General features: G+C 44.8%; 1 protein-coding gene across 1 annotated transcript in view; it reads right to left on the minus strand.

The window, feature by feature from the left end:
- Positions 1 to 13,801, minus strand: part of LOC144827825 (phospholipase A2 inhibitor and Ly6/PLAUR domain-containing protein-like) — a 76,097-nt gene extending 62,296 nt beyond the window's left edge. Inside the window, exon 1 of the mRNA XM_078685990.1 lies at positions 13,619 to 13,801. Within this exon, the coding sequence (XP_078542116.1) occupies positions 13,619 to 13,801 (183 nt within the window). The remainder of the gene's footprint in view (positions 1 to 13,618) is intronic.
- Positions 13,802 to 24,006: the final 10,205 nt, after the last annotated feature.

Raw genomic sequence — 24,006 nt, forward strand, 5'->3', positions numbered from 1 at the left:
TTTCAACTCCCTTTCTTCCAAACGGGGAAATACAAGTAAAACAAAACTTATTTTGTAGACTAAGACCATTTGCTACAATACTTAAAAATTGGGGGGGGGGATTCAAAGGTGCAGTCTCTGGATTTTATAATCTCATAGTGTATACATTACACTCATACCCATTACTAGCAAAACTTCACGTCAAATGGCAAGGGTTAATTACTGTAGCCAAATTCTGATGAGGAATGGGCCAATGTTATTTTGAACATGGATAAGGGAATCAAAGAGACCAGAATGATATTCTCTTCAAAATTCTTCAAAACTGACACTGGTCACCACAAAAACTCAAGACAGCAACTTTACTATGCCCATCTACCTGCTAAAGCTGCCCACAGGAGGACTGCGATATACTGCACAATTCATTCCGATGTCCAGTTTTGAAGGAATATTGGTCTTGCTTTGCAGTTAAAGAAAGCAAAAAACAATCTCAATGTTTATAGAATGTACACCCATGTTTCAGAATGTATTGCCTAAGATTGGACCTCTGGCTTTGAAGCACAGCAAATATAACCAGATAAAAACAAAATTTAAAGAAATCTGTATTGCTCATTCACCTTCTAAACTCCAGCATGGGTATTTTAAGAGTGCAGAGAAGAACAAAAGGAGAAAGGGAGAAGAGTTATGCTCACTTTTCTTCCCTAATGAGAAGGAACTCTTTACCCCAGTTCAAAACATCTTTAGATGCCCCTCTCTCAAGAGACTTGAAAAACCCTTTAGGTGTTTAAAAGAACCCTCATCCACTAAAGCAAGTTAGTGGCATGCTTTGTCACAGAGTTCCTGTTCCTGGGTGTGCTGTGACACCTGAATTTTGCAGGAATCAGAGGATTAAAATGAACTGAAGGTTACCCACAACTCAAGACAATTTTAATAATGGAAACTTCAGGTAAGAGTAAAAACATAGCTGGGTAGGATATGAGATGGTGATGATCTCCCACATCCTCATTCTACATGTTTCAGCCATCTAATAAAGCGCCCTCGGGGTCAGTATGGCTTTCATCAGGACCAAGATGTCCCTTCAGTATTGTGTCATTCATAATTGGTGACCACATGTAAGCTACTACATGCATCACTGGTATTGTGATTATCTGAATAGAATAAAATAGGTGAGACATCATTTGGGTTTTGGTGGCTGTTTGTGATGCTAAATATGGGCATAGCCAGCGTAGCTCTCATATGCCATGCACACAGTTCCAAACACACTGGACACATTTTAATCAGGTTCCTTTGGTGGTTTGTCTGTCAACCCACAGAATTGGGCTTCATGCAGTAATACTTTGCTTAATGCCTAAACCAGTATAGTTCTTCCGCATTAAGATTATCAGCAATGGCTGACTAGTTACAACACTTAAAACGTGAACCTCTCCCAGCATAGAATTGCCTCTGATAGATGACTGCGGAAACAGTAGTTTCCAGCTGTGTATTGACACTACGGGCACAGGCAACCTAGTCAATGGCTATTTGCACTAGCCACTTGCTACCACTCAAACATACATATGTCCAGGTCCGGCCGGTGAAGCTTGCTTGCACCCTTGTGACATCAAATGGAGATGAAGAAAGGTCCTTGGTAAAGTTCAGGCTTTGGCTACCAGATGAGAACTAGTGGCTCAAATGAAACTAGATCTTACACCTGCTTGATCCTTTGAAACTTCTCTGCTATGTCAATTGAACAAAGGTAGCATCTGCTGCTTTAGAGAAGCATGAGAGAAGTCGGATCTCCTCATTATGTTGTTTTCTTCATGGAAGAAACTAAAAATAAAACATGAAATGTGTTTTCTCATGAACATATGTGTGAGTGTAGATCACCTCGTGGTAAACTGCAATTCACAACCTGATATCTTGGAATTGTATCACTATCACAGGATTCAAGCAGTATTCTTGGACATTTTATTTTCCTTCATAGAAATCTGAAATCTGCTCCAATGCAGCTATTAAACATATCAGGGCAGATTCTGAGTTTTTAAAGACTCAAACTCAATGAAAGGTATGAAGTAAAAATGAAAATGATAAATAAAGAAAAAAATCTGATTATTCCAAGACTCTGTGTGGAAAGTTAGCATCTCTCTTGTTCTGACCACTTGATCTATTTCAATAGTGTCGACATGCAATAATTGAGAAGAGTTTTCTTCTACAGAGAAGCTTCTGGGTGATGCATGGTTCCAAGAATGTTCTGAGACGAGAGCACAGTAGTACGAGGGTCTGGTGACATTGCTGGTTCTGTTATTTCTCTGTCGCCAGCAGCTAACCTCCATTTTACATTCAGCTTTCTTGCAAAAATATGATGGTAATCATCTAATGGTCACCATGTCAACAGGTGCCTTGAAGAATATTGTAATCAAAGCTTCCATTGCACCTGTTGCAATGTGTATGATCAATATTGAAAACACAATCCTCATTATGTTAATGATAATTAACATTCATTAAAACAGTTAAACAAGTATTAAGTTGCTATGAGATCATTTGATTCCATTTTCATTAGAAGGCTAGCAGGACAAGCCCCAAGGTACAGAACTCAAAACCTGAGCGAGGTCCAGCCTGGCCGAGCCACAAGATGAACCTAAGGTACAGTTCAGAACCCCCTAAAGAATATACGTCATTCTATATATTTTTACCTATAGCCCCTCCTAGTTTGTGGGGTGGGTGTTCCCTGGCATTTACAAGTTGTCTAAATTGATAAAAAAAGGAAAAAAGAGTGAAAGGCAGGAACAAGGAAAAAGGGCAATATTATGATAGTAGATAAAGACAACTGTGAACATTTAAACTTACAGCTAAGTTCTGTAGTGAATTAAGCTCTGTCCTGATCATTACTCTCTTAATATCTACGTGTGCCTTTGTGTATACTCACAACAATCAAGACTGTATAAGGGCATGACCATCTTACCTCCGGTTATCAGTGCCTGGAGCATGGTCACAGCTGCAAGGAAGGTCCTCATGGTGCTAGAAGAGTAACGTGTAGGGTGATGGAGTCTCTGACCTGGATCACTTGCCTTGGTCTTCTGCACAGCTCATGCTCAGGGCATGCCTTTTATACTCTCACAGAGGGGGTGGGGCACAGGATACCTGAGTTATGTGCACAGGATGTGGCTTTACCTTTGTCTGTGACTGGGAGCACGTCTCTGGTTGCTGGCATCATCCCTTGGAAATATATTTAAATTAACTGGATGAAATGATGTACTGCACATTTATTAAGTAAATATCAAATTGTTCTGAGGCCATGGGGAACACTTTGGGGAAGGGTTTTTAGTGGCCAGTGAAAATTATTGGCACTCTGTTAATTAACACAAGTGTTTGGATGAAAAACAAATCAGCATGGTGCAACCAGGTGAGGGGATAAGCTCTGTAACTCCTCAATTTTGTGTGGGGAACTCCCTCACAATAACAATTAAAGCCAAAACCTAGGCAAACATAATAGTAAACAAACAGTATGTAGGTAAATAAAAAAAGACTACAGTGTAGTAGCCACAATTTCAAAATAAATATCTTCAAATGAGTTGAATAACTTTCAGTCTTTTATTTTTCTTTAGCAAAGAGCCAACGAACAGAAGAAAACCAGCCGACACGTGTTTCGTCGCATTTGAAAAATAAATCTGCAACTTCCTCAGGGCTGGGAATGATACAAGGAGTATGGATGATACACATGTCATGACAAAACATCAAAAAGAGTATTGTGAAACGGAGATGGTGTTAACTAAATATAAATAGCTTTTTAGTGGAACCCACATCACAGTAAGACCGTGTCAAAAATACGTGAATCAGCATAGCTAAAGATGTACAGTAAGTGCTCATGTCCTTGGTGTAAAATACAGTCAAACAAAAGTGACATTTCAAGTGCCCTAAGAATGAGACTATGACTAGCAAAATTTCATTTTTGGACACTGTGTAGGATGTGAGTAATGTAAGCAACATTTCTCCAATTATCAATAGGCACGCTAACCTGCAGAGCAACATGCAAAGTAGAGATAACCTCTGTTATCGCTACTTTCCTTATGCCTGCTTCAACACTGACTTAGTCATTATATCCTAGATAAGGTGGATATCATGGCTAAGTATGCCTTGCCCTATCAGCAAGCTTTCGCCAAACCTTGTGCGAGTATCACTGTATTTCCTTTGATAATCGCACAATTGGCAGCTCGCGCCCCGAATTTTATCGCTTTGGAGATGCGCTTTGCTGATAGCACGCTATCTCTGCAATAAAATTCAGAGTTGGCTGGCGATCATTTTCCTCTCGCTAAGAGCGGTGAGAGATAATTATCACATGGCCTTGATGATATGCCCCCATGAAAGGAAAGGGGGGAGAAAAAGGAGGGCGGTAAACAAAACTAAAAATATATATTTGAAGAAAGAAAGTAAAGCAAGTGTTTACCACTCAGCCGGCTGATAATTCCAACCCGGCAGGGCTAAACACTCAAGCAAATTTGGCTGACTCTAGGAGTACCTAGGTATTAAAAAGTGAAATGATTCAGAATCTCAATGCGCCATCAGGTATGACAAGCACGGAAATATTCAAGATGGTGAGTGGCTGAACACCACCTAAGATCATATTAAAACTCGCTCACCAATGGGCCATAAAAAAGAAACATCCGGCACGTTTGATAGAGTCCTGGAGTAATGGACAAGAATTGTTTGTAACCTGTCGTGGGAATATATAAAAGAAAGGAGCAAAAAATAATGAACCTATCGGCAGGGCACTTTGCAATAATACCTTATTCCTAGTGTAGAAAGGCGGCACAACAATAAACAAAGTTACCGGGGTATTGGTAGTATTTTGTTGCGGGCGCCGTGAGGGAGACTCTGTGTAAGACGGAGAATTCCAGTAATGTGAGTAGATCTGAAAAGCAGATCATTCGTACGTTAATCGCGTGCATCAGGAAAGTCAAGATTCAAGAATAGAAACATTGTATAAGAGCGTGGGCATCGTAAATCCTACCTGAGGCTTGTAAGCCAGAACACCTCCCGGCCAATCAGTGTGTTCTGGGTTGTGGACACGTGATCAGAATGCCAGAAGCGTAATATAAGCTGCCAGAGAGCCTCCAGAAATAGCTGGAGCGAACACCTTATTCTTCTTGCATGTGAACTCCTTTTGGAGAACCTCTGTTTCATATCCATGAAACATGTCTGAAATTCAGTGTCTTCACTGCAATTCTTCCTGGCCCTCAAAAACTCCCCAAAGGGTATCGCTTGGCTCTGGTGCGGAGGATGGGAATTATCAGCATTCAGAACTGCATCGCATGCGGTTTTCTTGCAGAAAAACCTGCTGTGTAATTGGTCATTCTTAATGTATAGTTCAACATCTAAGAATTCTATTCTCGTAGTGCTGGATTCAATGGTGAATTTCATTCCCCATGTGATACTGTTCAGATGTGTGAAAAACTCTTCCAACTGGTCCTGTGTGTTTGACCATAGTAAGAGACAATCATCAATGTATCAACCCCAAAAGATAATGGTTCCCCAAATCAAATCAGCTTCCAATGTACCCATAAACAGATTGCAAAGGATGGCGAAAATTTGGATCCCATGGCCATTCCCCTGGTTTGTCTGTACCAATGTTTGTCAAACATGAAGACCTTGTTGTACAAAATCAGTTCCTTCATGGAGACTAACATGTTTGTATGTTGCCATAGGGTCGCTGGTCTGTTGTGCAAAAGTTGTGTTACCACTTGTAGTCCTAGGTCCGGTCTTATGCTAGTATAGAAAGATACTACATCTAATGTGCCCAGTATGGTGCGGGGCTGCCAATGTAGATCTGCCAGTAGACTGAGAATATGTTTTGTGTATTGAATATATGAAGGAAGGTTACGTACCAATGGTCCAAGGAAGACATCTATGTATTCTGCGAGCCTCACTGTGGGGCCTCCCATCCCTGATGGTATGGGTCTGCCAGGAGGGAACGGGAGGTATTTGTAGACTTTGGGAAGAGTGTAGAGCCATGGGTAAGTGGGTCTAAAGACTTTTAAATAAAGGTATTCGTCTTCATTTAGCAATCCAGCAGTGTGTCAGCTGGTGAGTTTCTTGTTGATTTGAAACGTGAGTGGCCCAATGGATTGTGAGTGAGACGTTCATAGTAGGTGGTGTCATTAAGTTGGGTCAGAATCTCATTGTGGTAATTGCTATGATTCATGACCACTACATTACCACCCGTATCTGCTTCTCTTATGAGGATCTCAGGATCGCTGCTAAGTGTCTTGAGTGCTAGGTGTTCCCTCTGTGGCAGATTGTCTTCATACTTGAAGGATATTCAAGGATTTCTCCTCTCAAGTTTATCAATGTCTTCCAGTGTACCTTTGTAACAATTGTCAATAGAATTGCCCCCTGGGAGAGTGGGTATCCATTTGGATTTAGATTTGAGACCACTAGCTATGCTGTAATCAGATTCAATGTTAAGTTATTCAATTAGTAATTCCATATCATAGGGTGACTGTTCAAGGTCTGTTAGTGACAAAAGCAGTGTCGCTGGAATAACATTAATGGTCAAAACATCAGACCCACACTCAATAGAGATGTTTTTAACTGTTTTATTCACGGATTGGTTGCATGAAAAGTGTTTTTTAATTTTGAGACCCCTGATAAATTTAAACAAATCAATTTTGAGTTTGAAAATGTCACCTGAGGCATAGGGATTGAAGCTAAATCCCTTACTCGGGAGAGAGATCATGTCTGAAGGGAGTGGTTTACAAAGAAAGGTTTATGACCTGAACCTCTTTCCCTCTGGCTTCTATTTGTTTCTCAATTTCATTGGAAGGCTAGCAGGACAAGCCCCAAGGTACAGAACTCAAAACCTTAGCAAGGTTCAGCCTGGCCAAATTCCAAGCATAACCTAAAGTACAGTTCAATACCCCCTAAAGAATATACGTCATTCAAAATATTTTTTTCTATAGCCCCTCCTAGTTTGTGGCTATAGTGTTCCCTGGCATTTACAGGTTGTCTAAATTGAATTAAAAAATGAAATAAAGAGGGAAAGGCAGGAACAAGGAAAAAAGGGCAATAATGTGACAGTATATGAAGACAGCTGGGGACATTTAAACTTACAGTAAAGTTTTAGAGCGAATTAAGCTCGGTCCTGATCGTTACTCTCTTAATATCTGTGTGCGCCTTTGTGTATGCTCAAAACAATCAAGACTGTACAAGGGCATGACCATCTTACCTCCGGTTATCAGTGCCTGGAGCATGGTCACAGCTGCAAGGAAGGCCCTCATGTTGCTAGAAGTGTAAGGTGTAGGGTGATGGAGTCTCTGACCTGGATCACTGCCTGGGTCTTCTGCACAGCTCAAGCTCAGGACGTGCCTTTTATACTCTCACAGAAGGGGTGGGACACAGGATACTTAAATTATGTTCACAGGATGTGGCTGAACCTTTGTCTGTGACTGGGAGCACGTCTCTGGTTTCTGGCATCATCCCTTAGAAATATATTTAAATTAACTGTATGAAATGATGTACTGCACATTTATTGAGTAAATAACAAATTGTGCTGAGGCAATGATTATTATTGCTGCTCTCAATTCCAGCCAAACAAACATATACAAAATATAACTAGGAGTCATAGTTATAAATAATCAACTTAGGGGTATTTACCACAGGGTGGAGTATTGTCTGCCTCAATCAGTCATTTATAAAGCACATCAAATCACCTGTAAGGGTCTTGACGCATCGGAGAGATTGACTGCTGCGTGGTAATTTGCTCATTTGAACATGCTGGTCTTGAGATCTTTTCAGAATTGCTGAAGTGACAGATTGAGGTATGATTTGCTCAGTTGCCACAGGTTCTGCCATTTTTGGATCTCAGCGAGTGCCCACGTGGCCTCATTGACGTATAATTTCATTGTATTCAGGCATTAGTGTGTATTAGTTGCTCTGTTGTTGTCTTTTTTCCCTTTGTCACAGGTTCTGCCATTTTTACCGCCGGTGCTCCCCTGTGGCCCATCCCCCTAACTCAACCCCTAATCCCGCCTCCCTCCTCTAGTACTGCCCTCCTCCTCTACTTATGGCGGCCGTTGCAGGGGAGTGCGTATGACACCTAGACCTCCTGTCCAGGTCAGAACTCACCCCAGAAGCTCCATGTGCAGCACCTCTTCTAGAGCCCTCCTTCTGTCTCCAGTGCTCGCGCCGGCAGCCCTCCTCTTAGCTTTTGCTCGGTATCTCAGTGAGTGCCCATGTGGCCTCATTGATGTATAATTTCATTGTATTCAGGCATTAGTGTGTATTATTTGGTCTGTCGTATTTTTTTCCTTCGTCACAGGTTCTGCCGTTTTCCCACCACTGCTGCCCCTGCGGCTGCATTTGCACAGTGGACGCGCTCAGCGGGCGAGCCTAAGTCAACCTGTATGCGCCCGTACGTGACTCGACTGCAGACAGCGCAGAAACCGTGGTTCTCCTAGTCCTAGGCCACATTAGTACAGCTCAACCACCCTCCACGCACTCAATCCCGGAAGACATGCCAACTGCTCAAGACCCTCACCCAACACAACCCATGGACAGTTCTCTGCAGACACTGCAGCAGATCCTTCACCATCGATATAGCTCCCACTACTGTCGAAGGCCCGCCTGATGCACACACCACCGAAACCCTGACATGCATTCTCCTCAACGTGCGCTCCATGCACCGACATGCCGTAAAAATCTGAGACCTGATCGATATCCTCTCACCCGATTTTCACCTTTTTCACAGAAACCTTGACCAACTAATCCTCCGGCCCGACATCGCCACGTACATCCCAGACGGCTACAAGATCCAGAGAAAGGACGGCCACCTCCACACTGGAGGAGGACTCGCCATCGCACCCAAGACCCCCTCCAGGTCTCCACATCCAGCATGAGTGACCCTCACTCCAACACTGAGCGCCTCCACTTCCCGATCCTGACCAACCCCAAGACCACGATGTGTGGCACCCTCATCTACAGACCACTAGGACCTCACACCCTGCCCGCTACTACCATCACAGAGGTCGCCACGCCATCATCTCCATGGACTACATTCTACTCAGGGACCTGAACTTCGAACTGGACAACGGCAATGACCCTGACACCACCACTCTCCTCAACAACCTTGCCAACCTCAAACTAAAGCAGCTGGTTAACACGCCAACCCACAGAGCTGGACACACCCTCGACCCATCTTTGTGGGAAGGACACACATCCGCTTCAGCCACACCACCCACTCTCTCTGAACGGATCACCACTGCGTCCATTTCACCTTCAACACCACCTCTGTACCCAAGCCCACCCCGCGCCCTCCACAATGGAACTGGAGCAAGGTCACAGAGGAACACCTCAACAACACCCTCCTCCAAACCCCACCAGCACTATGACCGACACCAACTCCGTAGCCACAGAATTTCACCGCTGGACCTCCAGCTGCACTGACAAGCTCTCACCCCTCCGCCATCCCGCCAAACAATACCCTCCGAAGGCCACCTGGTTCACTACAGAACTATAAGAAGCCAGACGTCTAAAGAAAACCTGGTGAAACGGGAAAAAAACAGAAGCACAGAGCAACCACTGGAACGCCCTGAAGGAATACCACCAGCGTAAAATTAAATGGACCTGCATAAGAGACAGACCAACGCGACCAACGCCAAGGAACTGTTCAACGTCATAAAGCAGCAGTTCGTAAAACCCTCCAGCAAAGCCATGGACGTCACGCCTTCCCAGGATCCCTGCGACAAGGTCAGCTCCTACTTCCATCTCAAGATCAATGAGTTGGTAGTATTTCAGGCGGCTTCCAGCTGGCGTTGTTTGGTGGGGACAGAGGGGTGCAAATTTGTCTGCAAAGCAGGAGATCATCACTCAGCCTCACGCTCTTCAATATCTCTACATGGCCCCACTCACTGCCATTGTCAAACAGCATGGGCTCCGCATTGCACTAACGAAGAATCACAAAGACACCATACTGTTTCTAGGAAGGTTTGAAGAACATGGCAGCCTGGATAAAAGACAGCTGTTTGAAGCTCAACTCAGAGAAGACCGAGGTCCTCATCCTCGGACCCTGCACCTCTGCCTGGGACATTACCTGGAGGCCCTCCACCCTAGGAAATCCACCCACCCCTTCAGTCCATACACACAACCTCTGCATCATCCTCGACTCCTCCCTCTCGATGACCCAACAGATCACCGCTGTCGCTTCCACCAGTTTCAACTGCCTATGCATCCTTCGCAAGACCTGTAAATAGATCCCCCGATTGCAGAAAGATTACGCACTAATAACCAGCATACTGGACTACGGAAACAGCCTTTATGCCGGAATCAACAGAACTCTTCTGCACAGACTCCAGACCATCCAGAAAACCGTGGCTAGACTCAGTATGGGTAATCCAAGAAACTCTGCAGTACAAAAACCAGAATGCTGAACGCATTTTATTTGAAAAAGAACAAAGATGGGTCTCAAAACTAACAAATGAATGAATTTACACAAGCAGTAAAAATGTATTATGCATGTATTTTTTATAAATGTAATTTCATTTTTTTTAAAACATGTTCCAAGAAACAAAAACGCTCAAGAAAAATGTTGACAGAACAAAAAACACACAATTCACATGCCAAACAAGTGGCTAACAAACAGACATTGTGTATACAAAGGAACAGCAGAAAGAAAATAATGTGTCCTTCTCAAATTATGGCCACAGAAGGCGTCGACGGCGTTTCGACCGCTGGGTTACTATGCGGTCTTCATCAGGACAGAAAATAACTTGAGCGTAAAGTAGCTTGATAAACAGTCATCCAATCATTAATGAAATGGGACTCAAACAGAAATCCAAATTTGAAGGAGTTTGGTTAGCGGAGCAAAAATAAATTGATAGGCGCAATTACTCGAAACAACGTTCGTGCCGTGCCGGTACTAACGTTGTTTGGAGTAATTGCGGAATTCCGAGTTTGGCCAATTTAATTGGACACGTTGGTGAGCACAATGTAACATGCCACCTGCTGATTCCATCGCTTTGAGGATACCTAGAGGCAGTACTGATACGCCTATCAATGTATTTTTGCTCCGCTAACCAAACTCCTTGAAATTTGGATTTCTGTTTGAGTCCCTTTACCCCCTGGCTTCAAAATGGCCTCTTGACCCCATCACATGGCCAGGCCCTGCCTGGATTAGGCCTCAAAATGGCCCCCACCCACATGGTCAGGCCCCAACAGCACCCAAAATGTCGGAAAACACACAAAAATCACCAAAATCCAATGCCATCCATGCCCTCAATGATGTTTAAATTCAAGACACCCCACAGAAAGACTAGGTCCATGGACCACTGAGTACCCCTGGGCATAATGGTTGAAAGCAAGGCAAACTGGGTGCAGGCCTGAGCACACTGCCTGGCTTCAAAATGGCCCCTTGACCCCCACCACATGGCCAGGCCTAAAAATGGCCTCCACCAACATGGTCAGGCCCCAACAGCACCCAAAAAGTCAGAAAACACAAAATAATCACGACAATCCAATGCCATCCATGCCCTCAATGATGTTTAAATTCAAGACACCCCACAGAAATACTTGGTACATGCACCACTCACTACCCCTGGACCTACAGGCTTTACAGGCACCCCAAAATAAAATAAAAAAATCCACATATAACAGTTAGATAAAATTCCATGACATAAATAAGATTTAAGTTAAAAAAAATCACAGAAACAGTTGTATCATGCACCCTGACTAACCCTGGGCCTACTGGATTCTGTGGCTACCCATATTATATTTTAAAATTGTAGTTGCCTCAACTGCAATGCCGAAAACAAATAACACCAACTTACTTGTAAAATCTCAATTCCAAAAGGGATCCAAACTCCAAAGTCCAAAAAGTCCTCAAATACAAATATCCAGCAGCAGCCACAAAAAGTAATCCTTCCAGCTCCAGATCCAAATCAAAAGTGACCAGGACATGGACAAAGCACTGGGAGGAGCCTGCTGGACAGGAACAGGAAGTTGGAGACTCTGGGGCACTTCCTTCCTCCCACCCCCCACAAAAATGGACTCCTTGCCCCAAAAAGTGCAGCCAAATGTCAATCTGAGGGGTTATTCTGATCAGAATTAACATTTTCAGAAGGTTTATGCTGCCTGCGGTGGATTTCTTGTGCAGAATTGCAATTTTTTCAAGTTCGGGAAAGTGAGCTGTTTAAATCTCCCGGCGGAAGTCAGCTGCACGCCGCATCTACGTGTTTGCAATTGTTTATTCCCGCGATGCGTGATCGCAGGCCCTTATGACGTACTCGCGTTGTCAAACTCTCGCTGTGCAAGATGGAGGGCAGCGATGACGTAATCGCTGTCGAAAAACTCTCACGTGATCACGCAGCAAGATCCAAAATGGCGCAGCACACGCAAACCGGGAGAAAAACAACTCGGCGAAGACAGAATCACTGTAAGTCAACGCCGCACATGCGATACTGTATTTTTCAAGTGCGACCAAGCAAAAAAATCCGCCAGCTTGCAAATTTACTGATTTTTGGACAAGTTTGCGAGATTAGCGGACCGCGAAATTGCCAAAAATCCACAAATTCGCGAATGGAATGGATTTTAGCGGTGATCCCTAGTTGTGATTCATCTAGGGAACAAAGCCAAGTTTACTAACCTGAGGTGTGTGCTCCACCACTGTTCGATCACCCCCACCCAGCCAATCCCTATTTCCCCAAAACCCCATTCAAAACACACGTGAACAAAAACAAAACCGGAAACAAATCAGCGCATGGATACCAATCCGCCCCTATCTGCCACTTAGTCTCAATGTCAATGTGGCCATGCCTCTGAATGCTAATTAAGATGGGTCTAGGTGGAAGGTCTTAGGAAGTCCTCATTGTTTCGAGAGCTGCCGCATCATGAATAATCTGCACCACAGGCTGTGAAGGCAATTGTCCAATGGGGTACTGTCCGGTTCAGGGGAGTGTGCACTGTGCTCTCATCATCGGTTCCTATGTCTGGGAGCGGAATACCAGTCTCCTGGGGTCTTCTGCCCCTACCACCCTCAACCTCACCCCACACCCTGGCCCAGTCCCACTGCTTCAGGCGTGTCAAAGAAGAGGGATTTGTCCTCATAATGACCTTCAGTCGGTCCGGGAAGAGTAGCATAAAATGAACATTCAGAGCTCGTAGCTTCTGCTTCAGCTCCAGAAAAGATTGCAGCTGTTTGTGGAGCTGAAGGATATAGTTCAGGAAGATCATCACCACAGAAATTTCAGATATCCCCAGGAACGAGCCACCTGGAGGATGGCATCTCGATCTGCATAATTTAGGATGCAATCAATGAATGGACAAGTTGTTGAACTTACAGGAGGTTTAGCGAGAAGTGCCCTATACGCCCTTTCCACTATGAAGCATGGAGAGACCTTGGCAGTAGGAACCTAGTTTTCCAGACACTCCAAGGTTAATGTGGTTGAGGCGGTCACTCTGCCCCCTCCAGAATACCCACACTACGCAAGTTATTTCACTGAAACCTTCCCTCGCATTTCTCCGCTCGGACCTCCAATTGAGCAACCAGTCTCTGCAGCATGACTAATCTAGACTCATGGGACTGGATGGTATTCTCATTATACGAAACCCTGCCCTCCACTTCTGTTACCCTGTCAGCTCTGTTTAAAAAGTTCTGTCAAATCACAGATAAGTTTACCTTCAGCTGGCCCATTGTCACCTTAAGTTTTTGGATGGCCTGAGGGATAGAGGCCATATGAAGGCCCTCTGGGCAGGGTTCGCCTCTCCCAGTGGTGCTGGTCTCGTCTGGTGATGTAGTCAGCTTGGTAAACTTATCAATGTTCAGACCTCCTTCAAGGAACACATCAACAACAGCGCACATGCTAGCAAAGAGCTCTTCAACATTGTGACGGAACTCGCCAACCCCAGCCCCAGCTCCAACGACATTCTGCCGTAACAAGACCTGTGTGACTCTCTAGCTACCTTCTTTCACCGCAAGATCGCAGACATCCATGACAGCTTCAACACCCAGACCCAGCCACAGCCACCAACACCCCGGACTCACCGCCCCCCCAGTCACACCGGTAGCCTGACCTCTTGGAACCATGTCAGAGTCAAAGACACCATCAAGACCATGAACACCATCCACTCTGGCTCATCGTCAGACCCATGCCCCCTCCACATCTTCAACAAAACAGGCTCCATCATCGCAGCCCAACTCTGTAACATTCTCAACAGCTCATTTGAGACCACCACCTTCCCGGAAAGCTGGAAACATGTTGAGATTAACGCCCTACTCAAGAAACCCAAGGCAGATCCAAAAGACCTCAGGACTTCCTGCCCATCTCCCTGCTCCCGTTCCCAGTGAAAGTCATTGACAAGATCGTCAACAGGCAATTGACCCAATTCCTCGAAGAGAAAACACCCTGAACTCGTCCCAATCCGGATTCCGCAGCAAACACAGCACCGAAACTGCCCTCATCGCCACCAGAGATGACATCAGGGCCCTGCTGGACAATGGCGTAACTGCTGCCCTCATCACTCTGGACCTCTCGGCCGCCTTCGACACCGTCTGCCACCAAACCCTGCACACAAGACTCTACAACATGGGGATCCATGGCAAAGCCCTGGACAGGATCACCTCCTTTCTCACCAATAGAACCCAGAGAGTCTGCCTCCCTCCATTCCGATCTGAAGCCACCAAGATCACCTGCAACGTACCCCAAGGATCATCCCTCAGCCCGACCCTCTTCAACATCTACATGACACCGCTAGCCAACATCGTCCGATCACACCACCTCAACATAGTCTCATATGCTGACGACACCTAGCTGATCCTCTCCCTTGCCAAAGACCCCACCATCGCCAAAACAACTTTCCACACAGGGATGAAGGCCGTCGTCGAATGGATGAACAACAGTCACCTGAAAATGAACCTAGACAAGACGGAGGTCCTCTTCCTCGGCTACACCCCTTCCACCTGAGATGACTCCTGGTGGCCAGCCTCTCTGGGAACTGCACCAACACCCACAAACCACGCATGCAACCTGGGATTCATCCTGGACTCAACGCTTTCAATAACCCAACAAGTCAACACCGTCTCCTCCTCCTGCTCAAAAACCTCTGTATGCTTCACATGATCTACAGATGGATCCCCAACGAAACCAGAAGGAAGGTCACTGAAGCCCTCCTCACCAGCAGGCTGGACTACTGCAACGCCCTCTACGCGGGAACCACAGGCAAACTCCAGAAGAGAGTCCAACACAAACAAAACACCTATGCACGCCTCATTCTCGACATCCCCCGCAACAGCCACATCACCTCCCACCTGAAGGACCTGCACTGGTTTCCCGTCAACAAGAGAATGACCTTGAAGCTCCTCACCCACGCTCACAAAGCACTCCACAACGCAGGACCAGCATACCTCAGCAAGCGATGCACCTTCTACACCCCCAACTGCCAGCTCTGCTCTGCTGACCTTGCCCTCACCACTGTTCCATGCATCCACCGAAGAACCACCAGCGGCAGATCCTTCTCCCATCTTGCTGCCAAGACATGAAACTCCTCAAGACCTGGCTGTTTGATCAGTAGCTGCTTCCCCCAGGACCTTGAGACCCTCACGGGTGAGCTGTGCTCTTTATAAATGTCTGATTGATTGATTGATTTGTTGCAGAGAGCGACCCTGGGATGAATTCACCCAATGACGCCAGGCCTGGAGACACATAATAGTGGTTTCCTGTCTCATGGTCCAGGTCGCCCTCATGCATGTCCAATATTAGGTGGCCATACTTCGGCCAAGATGTCAGTACACTCATCCTCGGTACACCGTACACCACAGGGCCTGTAACATAACATTGTTGCTGATCACCAGGGACCCCAGGGACCCCCAAGTGTTCTCCATCACCACACCTACCGAGGGTAGGCCATGTCAGTGTTTGATACCACTCAGATGGGGTTTGCAGTGTGCTCTCACCAGCCTCCTCCACAACAGTTGGGTATTACTGCTGGCCCCAGCCAGGCAGTAGATGCAAAGACACTCAGAGTATAACACAAGAAGCAGCAGGGGGGCAATAGGCAGTCCATCAACCCATCCCACACAGCCTGCTCCATAAAAATATTTACACAATTAATATAATTATCAATTAATCAATTAATACAAATTAATGACTAATTAATAATTATTTTAAAATAAATTAATTATAAATACCATTCAATAAAGTGCCAATAGGCACCCCCTCGTTTTCCATAGAAGAAGAAATAGGAGTTAAGTATATAACTGATCTGGTGGCATAAAAGCCTTTGTTGTGTTGGGTAAAGATCAGGTCAAGTGATGAGGGAGCTTTTCATCAATCAGTCATCTAAATCAGCCTACCACCAGACCATGCACATAAAATCCCCTGGTTATGTTAAAGATTCCATTATGGCCCGATGAAGAGGGGATATGTTTGTAAACACTATAATGTGAATGCCCGGGATCTGATACTAGTAAAAGACTCATTTTCTAAATACGCCAGTGAAATCCGCCAGAAGAATGAGTTTAGTAAAACTGTGTTGAGAGGGTAAGTTTTAGTAAAATCAGTCCAGGGTATAGAGAAATCTCTCTCTATTTTAACAAGTGTCTCTGACAGATTTTTTATAACTGGATTTAGACTTAATCAGTTTCATCATCTGTTGGAATCACTGCCTGACATTGTTTTACATGCAGAGGATAGAGGTGCCTGTGGCTGCAACAATAGGGGCCCATAGGATACCCTACATTTTGTTCTTTTGTGTAAATATTTCATCCGTCCCATGAGATTGTTTCTTAAACTCCTTTTAAAAGATTTAGACATGCCTGCATTGCTTTTTTGTGTCTACAGCCCTTGCCTGATGATCAAATGCATTTTGTAGTAATGAATTTCTTGAAAGCTGCAATCACATTCAGAAATTCAAGATGTGATTGTTGGCTGCTAGGATTTTGTGATTTGCACACTTTTTAAATGAATCATAAATGAATTGTATTTTAGATCTTATATTTTATCTTTTATGGCTGTGACTACTGCAGAATAAAGAGTATTATTATTATTATTATTATTAAATTGAGTTAAAAAAATAATGTAACACAATACATTGATATTTATTTATATTTTTCACTAATTCAAATCATTTAAATTACATTAATTACATTTGTGTGGATGGTGATTTGAACATGGCTTTATGCTCGTCTACACATGATGTAACTTGTGGAATCTCAGACGAAGATAATTGCAATTCAGCCCATTTTTCTCACTCAATATACAGGGATTCTTTGAATGAGATCCTATATCTTTTGGAACTAGGCTTTGAAAATGTGTAGTGCACCCCACAAATACCATTCACCCAAACCTTTGACGGGAGAGGACTGAGCTCAATTATTGATTTTATAATTATACCAAATAGATTTGCTCCCCGCCTAATGAGCTATAAAACACACAAGAATGACAACCATTTTCCTCTGAGTGTGTCCATTTCCCTACCAAAAAAAACCCCATACCCCTCATAGTAAGAGGATACTTGAGGCTCAACATATGAGAATTGATAAAGTAAATGGCTACTCCCTAAAGTGGGATAAACTAAACCCGCATAAGATTACCTAGAGTGTGGCAGAGAAAAGCTATGAATCAATCATGAAATGCTTGCAGGATTCGACTCCACACGAGGGCATACTCGAAACTTATGCGGAAATAAGCGAAAAAATAAGGAGTATCTTAAAGGTTGAAATAAAAAAGGGTAATGGGAAAAATAAGGGGTGGTTCGACCGAAATTGCACTAGAGCATACACAGATCTAAAACATGCACTACACAAGAAAGAAAGAGACCTGATTGAAATCAGCCAGTGTAGGAAAGCTTATAATCAGGCCATTAAAAAACGTAAAGGAAATCTAAAAAATAAAACTTGGGCTGATTTCCATAAGGCTTGCATTACCAAGGATAGCACTGAGTTTTGACGGGTGGTAAACTCCCCATTCCGAACAACAGAAGATACCCCGACCATAGAGATCGCCATTGATGAAAGAGACTGGGTAGAAAACTTTTCCAAAATCTTCTGGGAGGGACGATAGGCGGCTGTCCCACAAGTGACATAGGTCAGAGAATACAGTCAACAGGCTTCCCATTAGATCTAGCCTTAACCCTAGAGGAGGTACAACGTGCATTAAAAGCCAGCAGGGGGAAAGACCCCAGGCCAGAAGGTGTACCTGTCGATATCTTTAAACACAATATTGAATTATGGGGCCCGATAATAACTCGAGTGCTAGCAGTCTGTTGTGATCAGACTTATTGATTCCTGGTCAGATTCCATGATGGTACCCATTTTTAAAAAAGGTGACAAACAGAATCTGGCATGTTACCGCCCTATCTCATTGCTGGACTCCTTGGGAAAAGTGGCAGGCCGCATAGTGCTGAACTGACTCCAACAATGGGCTGAGGACAATAAAGTCCTATCGGACATTCAATTTGGTTGTAGGGAGGGGTTAGGCACAATAGAACAGGGCCTTAACCTGACCGTCCTCATGGGAAAATATGCGAAGGCAAGCAAAGGAAAATTGTATCTGGCCTTTGTAGACTTTACGGCCACATTTGATTGCGTTGGTCATGGAAAACTATGGAGCGTTCTTGCAGCAATGGGGGTGGAGACTCCTCTAATTCACTCTTTAAGAGAGCAGTACACAAACGCACAAGCGGTTTGCGCCTAACGGAGAGTGCACAGCGTTGTTCCACGTGGTGAGGAGGGTCAGGCAGGGATGTGTACTGGCACCTTGCCTATTCATGCTATATACCAACAGCCTGGAGAAATTCATGCTGGAAGGATGCGGGGACCTACCTCAGCTGTCAAAACGTCCAATACCTGACCTACTCTACGTGGAGGACGCTGTAATTATGGCCCATACACCAATGGGACTACAACGGGCTCTTGATAGCTATAATGAATTCATGAGAAACCTAGGCCTGAGAATAAATATTTCTAAAACTTTTATAATGAGCTGTGGGACAAGTGGCAAGAAGCTGAGGGACACCTACATAGAGAACAACAAGGTAGAATCCACAATAATATACCCTTACTTAGGAACTTTGATTGACCATCAGGGCCAATGTTGTCAGGCTATCAAGGCTAGGAAACTCATTTTTATGAGAACAACAACAGCCCTAGTAAATTTCTCCAAGAGGCTAGGAAAGAGACCCCCAGTAAAGTATCCAGCTCAATGCATCAGCACAACCACCTATGGTGCGGGTTTATGGGGGAAATGTGACGTAAATGAAATTCAGAGGGTGGAGAATGCTTTCTTGAGGTACATGTGGATGGTTCCACGAGGCATATCAATCTACATCTGTCACACCGAGCTGGGGCTTCCATACATTATGGAAATAATAAAAATACCTCCATCATTGCTATGACACCTGATCTGGACCTCGACTAAAACAACGTTTAACCGCAATGTTAATTGACAGTCTGAAACTAGAACACGCATTAGAGATCAGGTGGCTGAAGTACATTAACGTTTTTATGTCTGATTTAGGCATGTAAGAATACTACCATAATCCCTCTCTGATGGGCTCTGTCTCAAGAAAAAAGTTTAAAAAAACAATGCATGACCCATATGGAGGGAAACAGATTTGCCACCGAGGCATTGCGGCTGTCGGTCCAAACTAATTGTGATGGGGTGAAGCGGTCGGACTCTGAGGAGAGCCTGAATATGAACCTCTCCTCTCTCTCTGTGCAGCAAGGCGGTGCGTGGATCAACGAGAACCCGATTGAGTTCAGAAGCACCGAGGAAACTCAACACTGTTTCTTTAACTGGGCTGACATGGACCCAGTCTCCGCCCCCTCTGATGACGTGGATCACCTGAAGGATGGAAAAAACGCAACGAAAGGAGAACCGGTGTGTTCTACACCTGGAGGCGACGGAGAACCGAGAGCAGAGGCTGTGAAGGAGGCGGATCGAGGAAGGAACCGAGGAGAAGAACAAGAGCGGGTTGCAGAGAGAGCTGCTAAGCCAGGAGGCCAATGTCAAGGCGAATCCCTGAGCCACACTTCAAGGGAAGTGTGGCTTAGTCAGGTACGGGCTCGCATCGCGGCGTGGGCGGGAAGGGGGGGGCCAGACCAACCTTAGTTCACCCGTCTCTCGTTCCCTGCACTCCCTTCCCTGAGCACTTTCGTCACTCGAGAGTCATGCCAGTGAGCACCGTGTGGTTCCCCACTCCCTTTTCCCTGTACTATCAATAGTAGAGCACCTAAACTTAATCAGAGTTTTTCCATTTCTTTTCTGGGCATCCCTGCACCCGCCATACTGGAGTGAAGGAGAAGAAGTCCAGTCAGACGGAAGCTTCGCAGTTCCTCGGAGAAAAAGGAAGCAGAATTGGCCCTCCCGTATTAGAGAAACACTACAAGAAAGAAAAGGGTGTTGAAAATAATAAAACCAAGTCTCACCCCACTAATTGTTCCCTTGAGTTTCTCTGAAAGGCCACACTAATCAATTGATGTTTTCAACCATTGGCATGCAACCATACTTAGCCTATACATTAAGCGGGTACGATAGATTTTATTACCAGACGGGAGGCTACCATTATGTATTATTCTTTTAATGCAACTTCAAGTACAGCCACTTAAAGGTTACATCATGAAGCAAAGGTCTAGAATAAACAAATGTAACTTGGCAACAGCAGCACAGAGATCTGCCTCTTTTAAATGTGGCTTAAAGACAGATACGTTGTGTTCTTCCTATGCTCTGTACTCTGTGCTGTTGTCTTTTGCTCATACTCACTTACATGTCTCTTTTGTGACTGCTACTTCGCTTTACTACCTTGCCTCTGTCTAACACGTCTTTTCTGTTTCATTGGTAACCAACCGTTACCGTTTTACTTTTTATTGCCCTTCCGAATAAACTCTTTCATCCCATTGCGTCCTTTACTGCCCCCCCAATTACATCGATCTCCTCCAAAACTCTTCTCGGCATGTATACGGTGCCTTACTCCATAAGCTAAGCACTTCCCAAGCTCCCGCTACTTAATCTCTCTGCTCGCGCCCCGACCCGTCATTCTTGACCCCTCTGTCCTTCTCCTAACGTGACCCAATCCGTCATCCCTGATGCCTTTCTCCTGCATCAAACGTCGTATCTCCACTTCACACCACACAGGTCACAACTCCAACACCGTACCCAGGGCGCTATGTGGCCGTGCCTTGCAGCTCCAATTTATGGATTGTGGGCTTCAATGGTCCCCCTTCATACCATCGCTTTCATTTTTAACTGCCAGTTGCCCCAAGTGAATGCATAAAAAAAAATGGAGGAAGTGAACTATCGGCTCCCATACTTAGAGGAGAGACCCTTAGCAACCACTGTGATCTACGCAAAACGCATAACTAGGCTTTTCAAAGATGCCTAGCAACATGCTTCAGTAACAGCGGATCCCTAGGATGGTTGACAGCTAGATAGGATTTCCTTGCTTTTCCTTGCTTCTGGCTACCAATATTCGTAATTTTGACTCATAATTAGCACATCCTTGGCTCCATCCATTATTTTATCTTTTAATTGCTTGACATTTACTAATATAAATATATTAATAAATACCCCTTACCTATTTAACCCCATTTTAAACCTGGGCTATATTCCTTCCTTACGCCATAACTTTAGCCTACCTGCTGCTCCTTTTAACAACATCCCATCATGTCTGATGTTGAGTCCGAGCTCCTTATACAAATGAGAAGTTAATTAAGAAAATAATACATAAGGAGTTTGTTAGAACCAGGGTTTCTACTTGGCAGGGGTATGCACCCTAGTCCAATTATCTCAGGAATGGCAATCACTTTGTTCAGGTCCTTCCTCTCTGACCGCTCATTCGAGAGGGAATGTACCACCCCCAGCAAACCTTTGAATTGTGGGGTACCGCAGGGCTCCTCTCTAAGCCCTACCCTTTTATTGTTTACATGAGCCCACTAGCTGAAATCGTCCGCCCCTTTGGAGTAAAAATCATCAGTTATGCGGACGATACTCAGCTAGTGGTGGCTCTAGATCCCCCCCCCAACTCACACCATGGCCTGAAAAACTGTCTGGAAGCGGTCACCGAATGGATGACATCCTACTGCCTCAAATTAAATGGGGACAAAACGGAGCTTATGCTCCTTGGGAACACCATTAATAAAACCATTGATCCACTCTGGCCCCTCTGTCTGGGACCTCCCCCTGCACCCAAAGATTCGATCAAAAGCCTGGGCATCTGGCTAGACAAGTCACTCGACTTTAACCGCCAGGCAGCCAAACTTTCCGCCACCTGCTTCAGCCTTCTAAGACTCCTGCGCAAACCCTCCTGCTCCTACCTTTTCACGCCAGACGGATAATGGTCCAAGGTCTAATTCTGTCCCGCTTTGTCTTTGGGAATGCCCTATACCTTGGGGCTCCCCAGGCTACCCTAAACAAGCTACAGATAATCCAGAACTGTGCCGCTAGAACGCTCCTCCAAATCCCTTGGCGTGTAAAATCCAGACTAAAAGATATTCACTGGCTCCCTGTAAGGGCAAGGATAGAATTCAAGGCTATGTGCATTGCACATCGATCCTACTGGGGAACAGGCCCCATCATCAATCGCCCCTGATAACCGCCTACCATCCCACCAGACAACTCAGACCAGGGTCCCCCTTCCTTGCCGTAATACCCAGGCTCAAGAGAGCTAGATGTGGAGGCTGCTTATTCTCTCACAATATCTCTAAGCTCTGGAATGCCCTTCCTCTCTCACTTAGAACAGAGCCCAAACTACTCGCCTTCCGAAAACTCCTAAAAACCCTGCTGTTCAACAAACCAGAGTAGCTTTCCTCGGTTCGGTCATAGGCATGACCTCTGCAGAGCTGGGACGCCTAAGGGTAGCCATCGCGCTTTACAAAATGTCTTTTTATTTCATTTCATTTCATGTAGGGACCGCCTTTTCCAACAGGGTAGCTTGGCGCAAAGCAGGTAGGTTAAACACAGGAGGCAATTTGTAAAGTACATATGCAACACACACCAACATTAACACAGTAAATCACACGCAAAAATACACTTCACCAGATGTTTTTATGAAAACAAAGGTATGTTTTTCCAAATCTACGGCAAGATCCAAAAATATGGCAAGAATATTCCATGCACAGTAAAAGGTTTCCAGAGCCAAAAAGGGTCTTTATAAGGCTCTCTGTACGTTTGTCACAAAATTGAGCTTGTGGGTTCTGTATCTCCCCAGTCACCTGCAGTAGATTAAACACTGTTGCTAGGAGTTCTGAGTACGAGGCACTCTGTATCCAGGGTAGAACAGTCCCTTAAGTGGCGTAGTTTAAACATGTATCAACAAAGGAGAAAGTGAGGGATTCTTCACCGTAGGGAACGGAGGGTACTCCTAGTCCCCGGGACTGAAATCTAGTATAAACAAAAGAGGAGTATCAACAAAAGGACCAGGAAGGTACTTAATAGGATGTCAGAAGAGAAGACAAAAGGATATTTTCCTTTTGTTAAGAAACCCCTCACTCACCAACCTGGTTGTTGACATGCTTCATCATTGGGGTCCACCCAGATGGCCGAGTGCCATCCGGGTGTGCTGCGAGACCTGACTACAGTGGAGCTAGTTTTTTGTGTGGAGTGCAAAAAAGTGGTGTTAAAATTTGTCCTTGTATACTTGTAGAAAAAAACTTTAATCAGAAGCTACTGGACAATAATAAAAACAAAGTTTAGATACTGGTAGGTTGTAATGACCAGGAGTATCTATGTGAATGTTGTATAAAAAGAGGTCTAGATGTTTCAACCAGTCAATGGTAATCGAGGTTTTTGTCAGGACCAAAAAGAAAAATGGGTGGTGTACACACACTAAAGTGTACCCAGTCCTAAATTCCTTGAACCATGCTGCAAAATTGTGCAGCAGGCTAACTCAAAAACCTAAATAGGTGAGAAAAAATAGAGAAACTCCATTCAAGGGTCTCAATTGCTCCGGGGGGCAGAGGGAGGCTTGTTCATGGGGAAACCTATTAGTTTTGAAGAACTCCGTGGTCCGGATACCTAAACGACTCTTTGTTGTACCCGATGGCGATGTTACTCCTGGTTCCCCACTGGCAGG

The sequence above is a fragment of the Lissotriton helveticus genome, chromosome 4_1 (assembly GCF_964261635.1).
Source record: "Lissotriton helveticus chromosome 4_1, aLisHel1.1, whole genome shotgun sequence".
Taxonomy (NCBI): domain Eukaryota; kingdom Metazoa; phylum Chordata; class Amphibia; order Caudata; family Salamandridae; genus Lissotriton; species Lissotriton helveticus.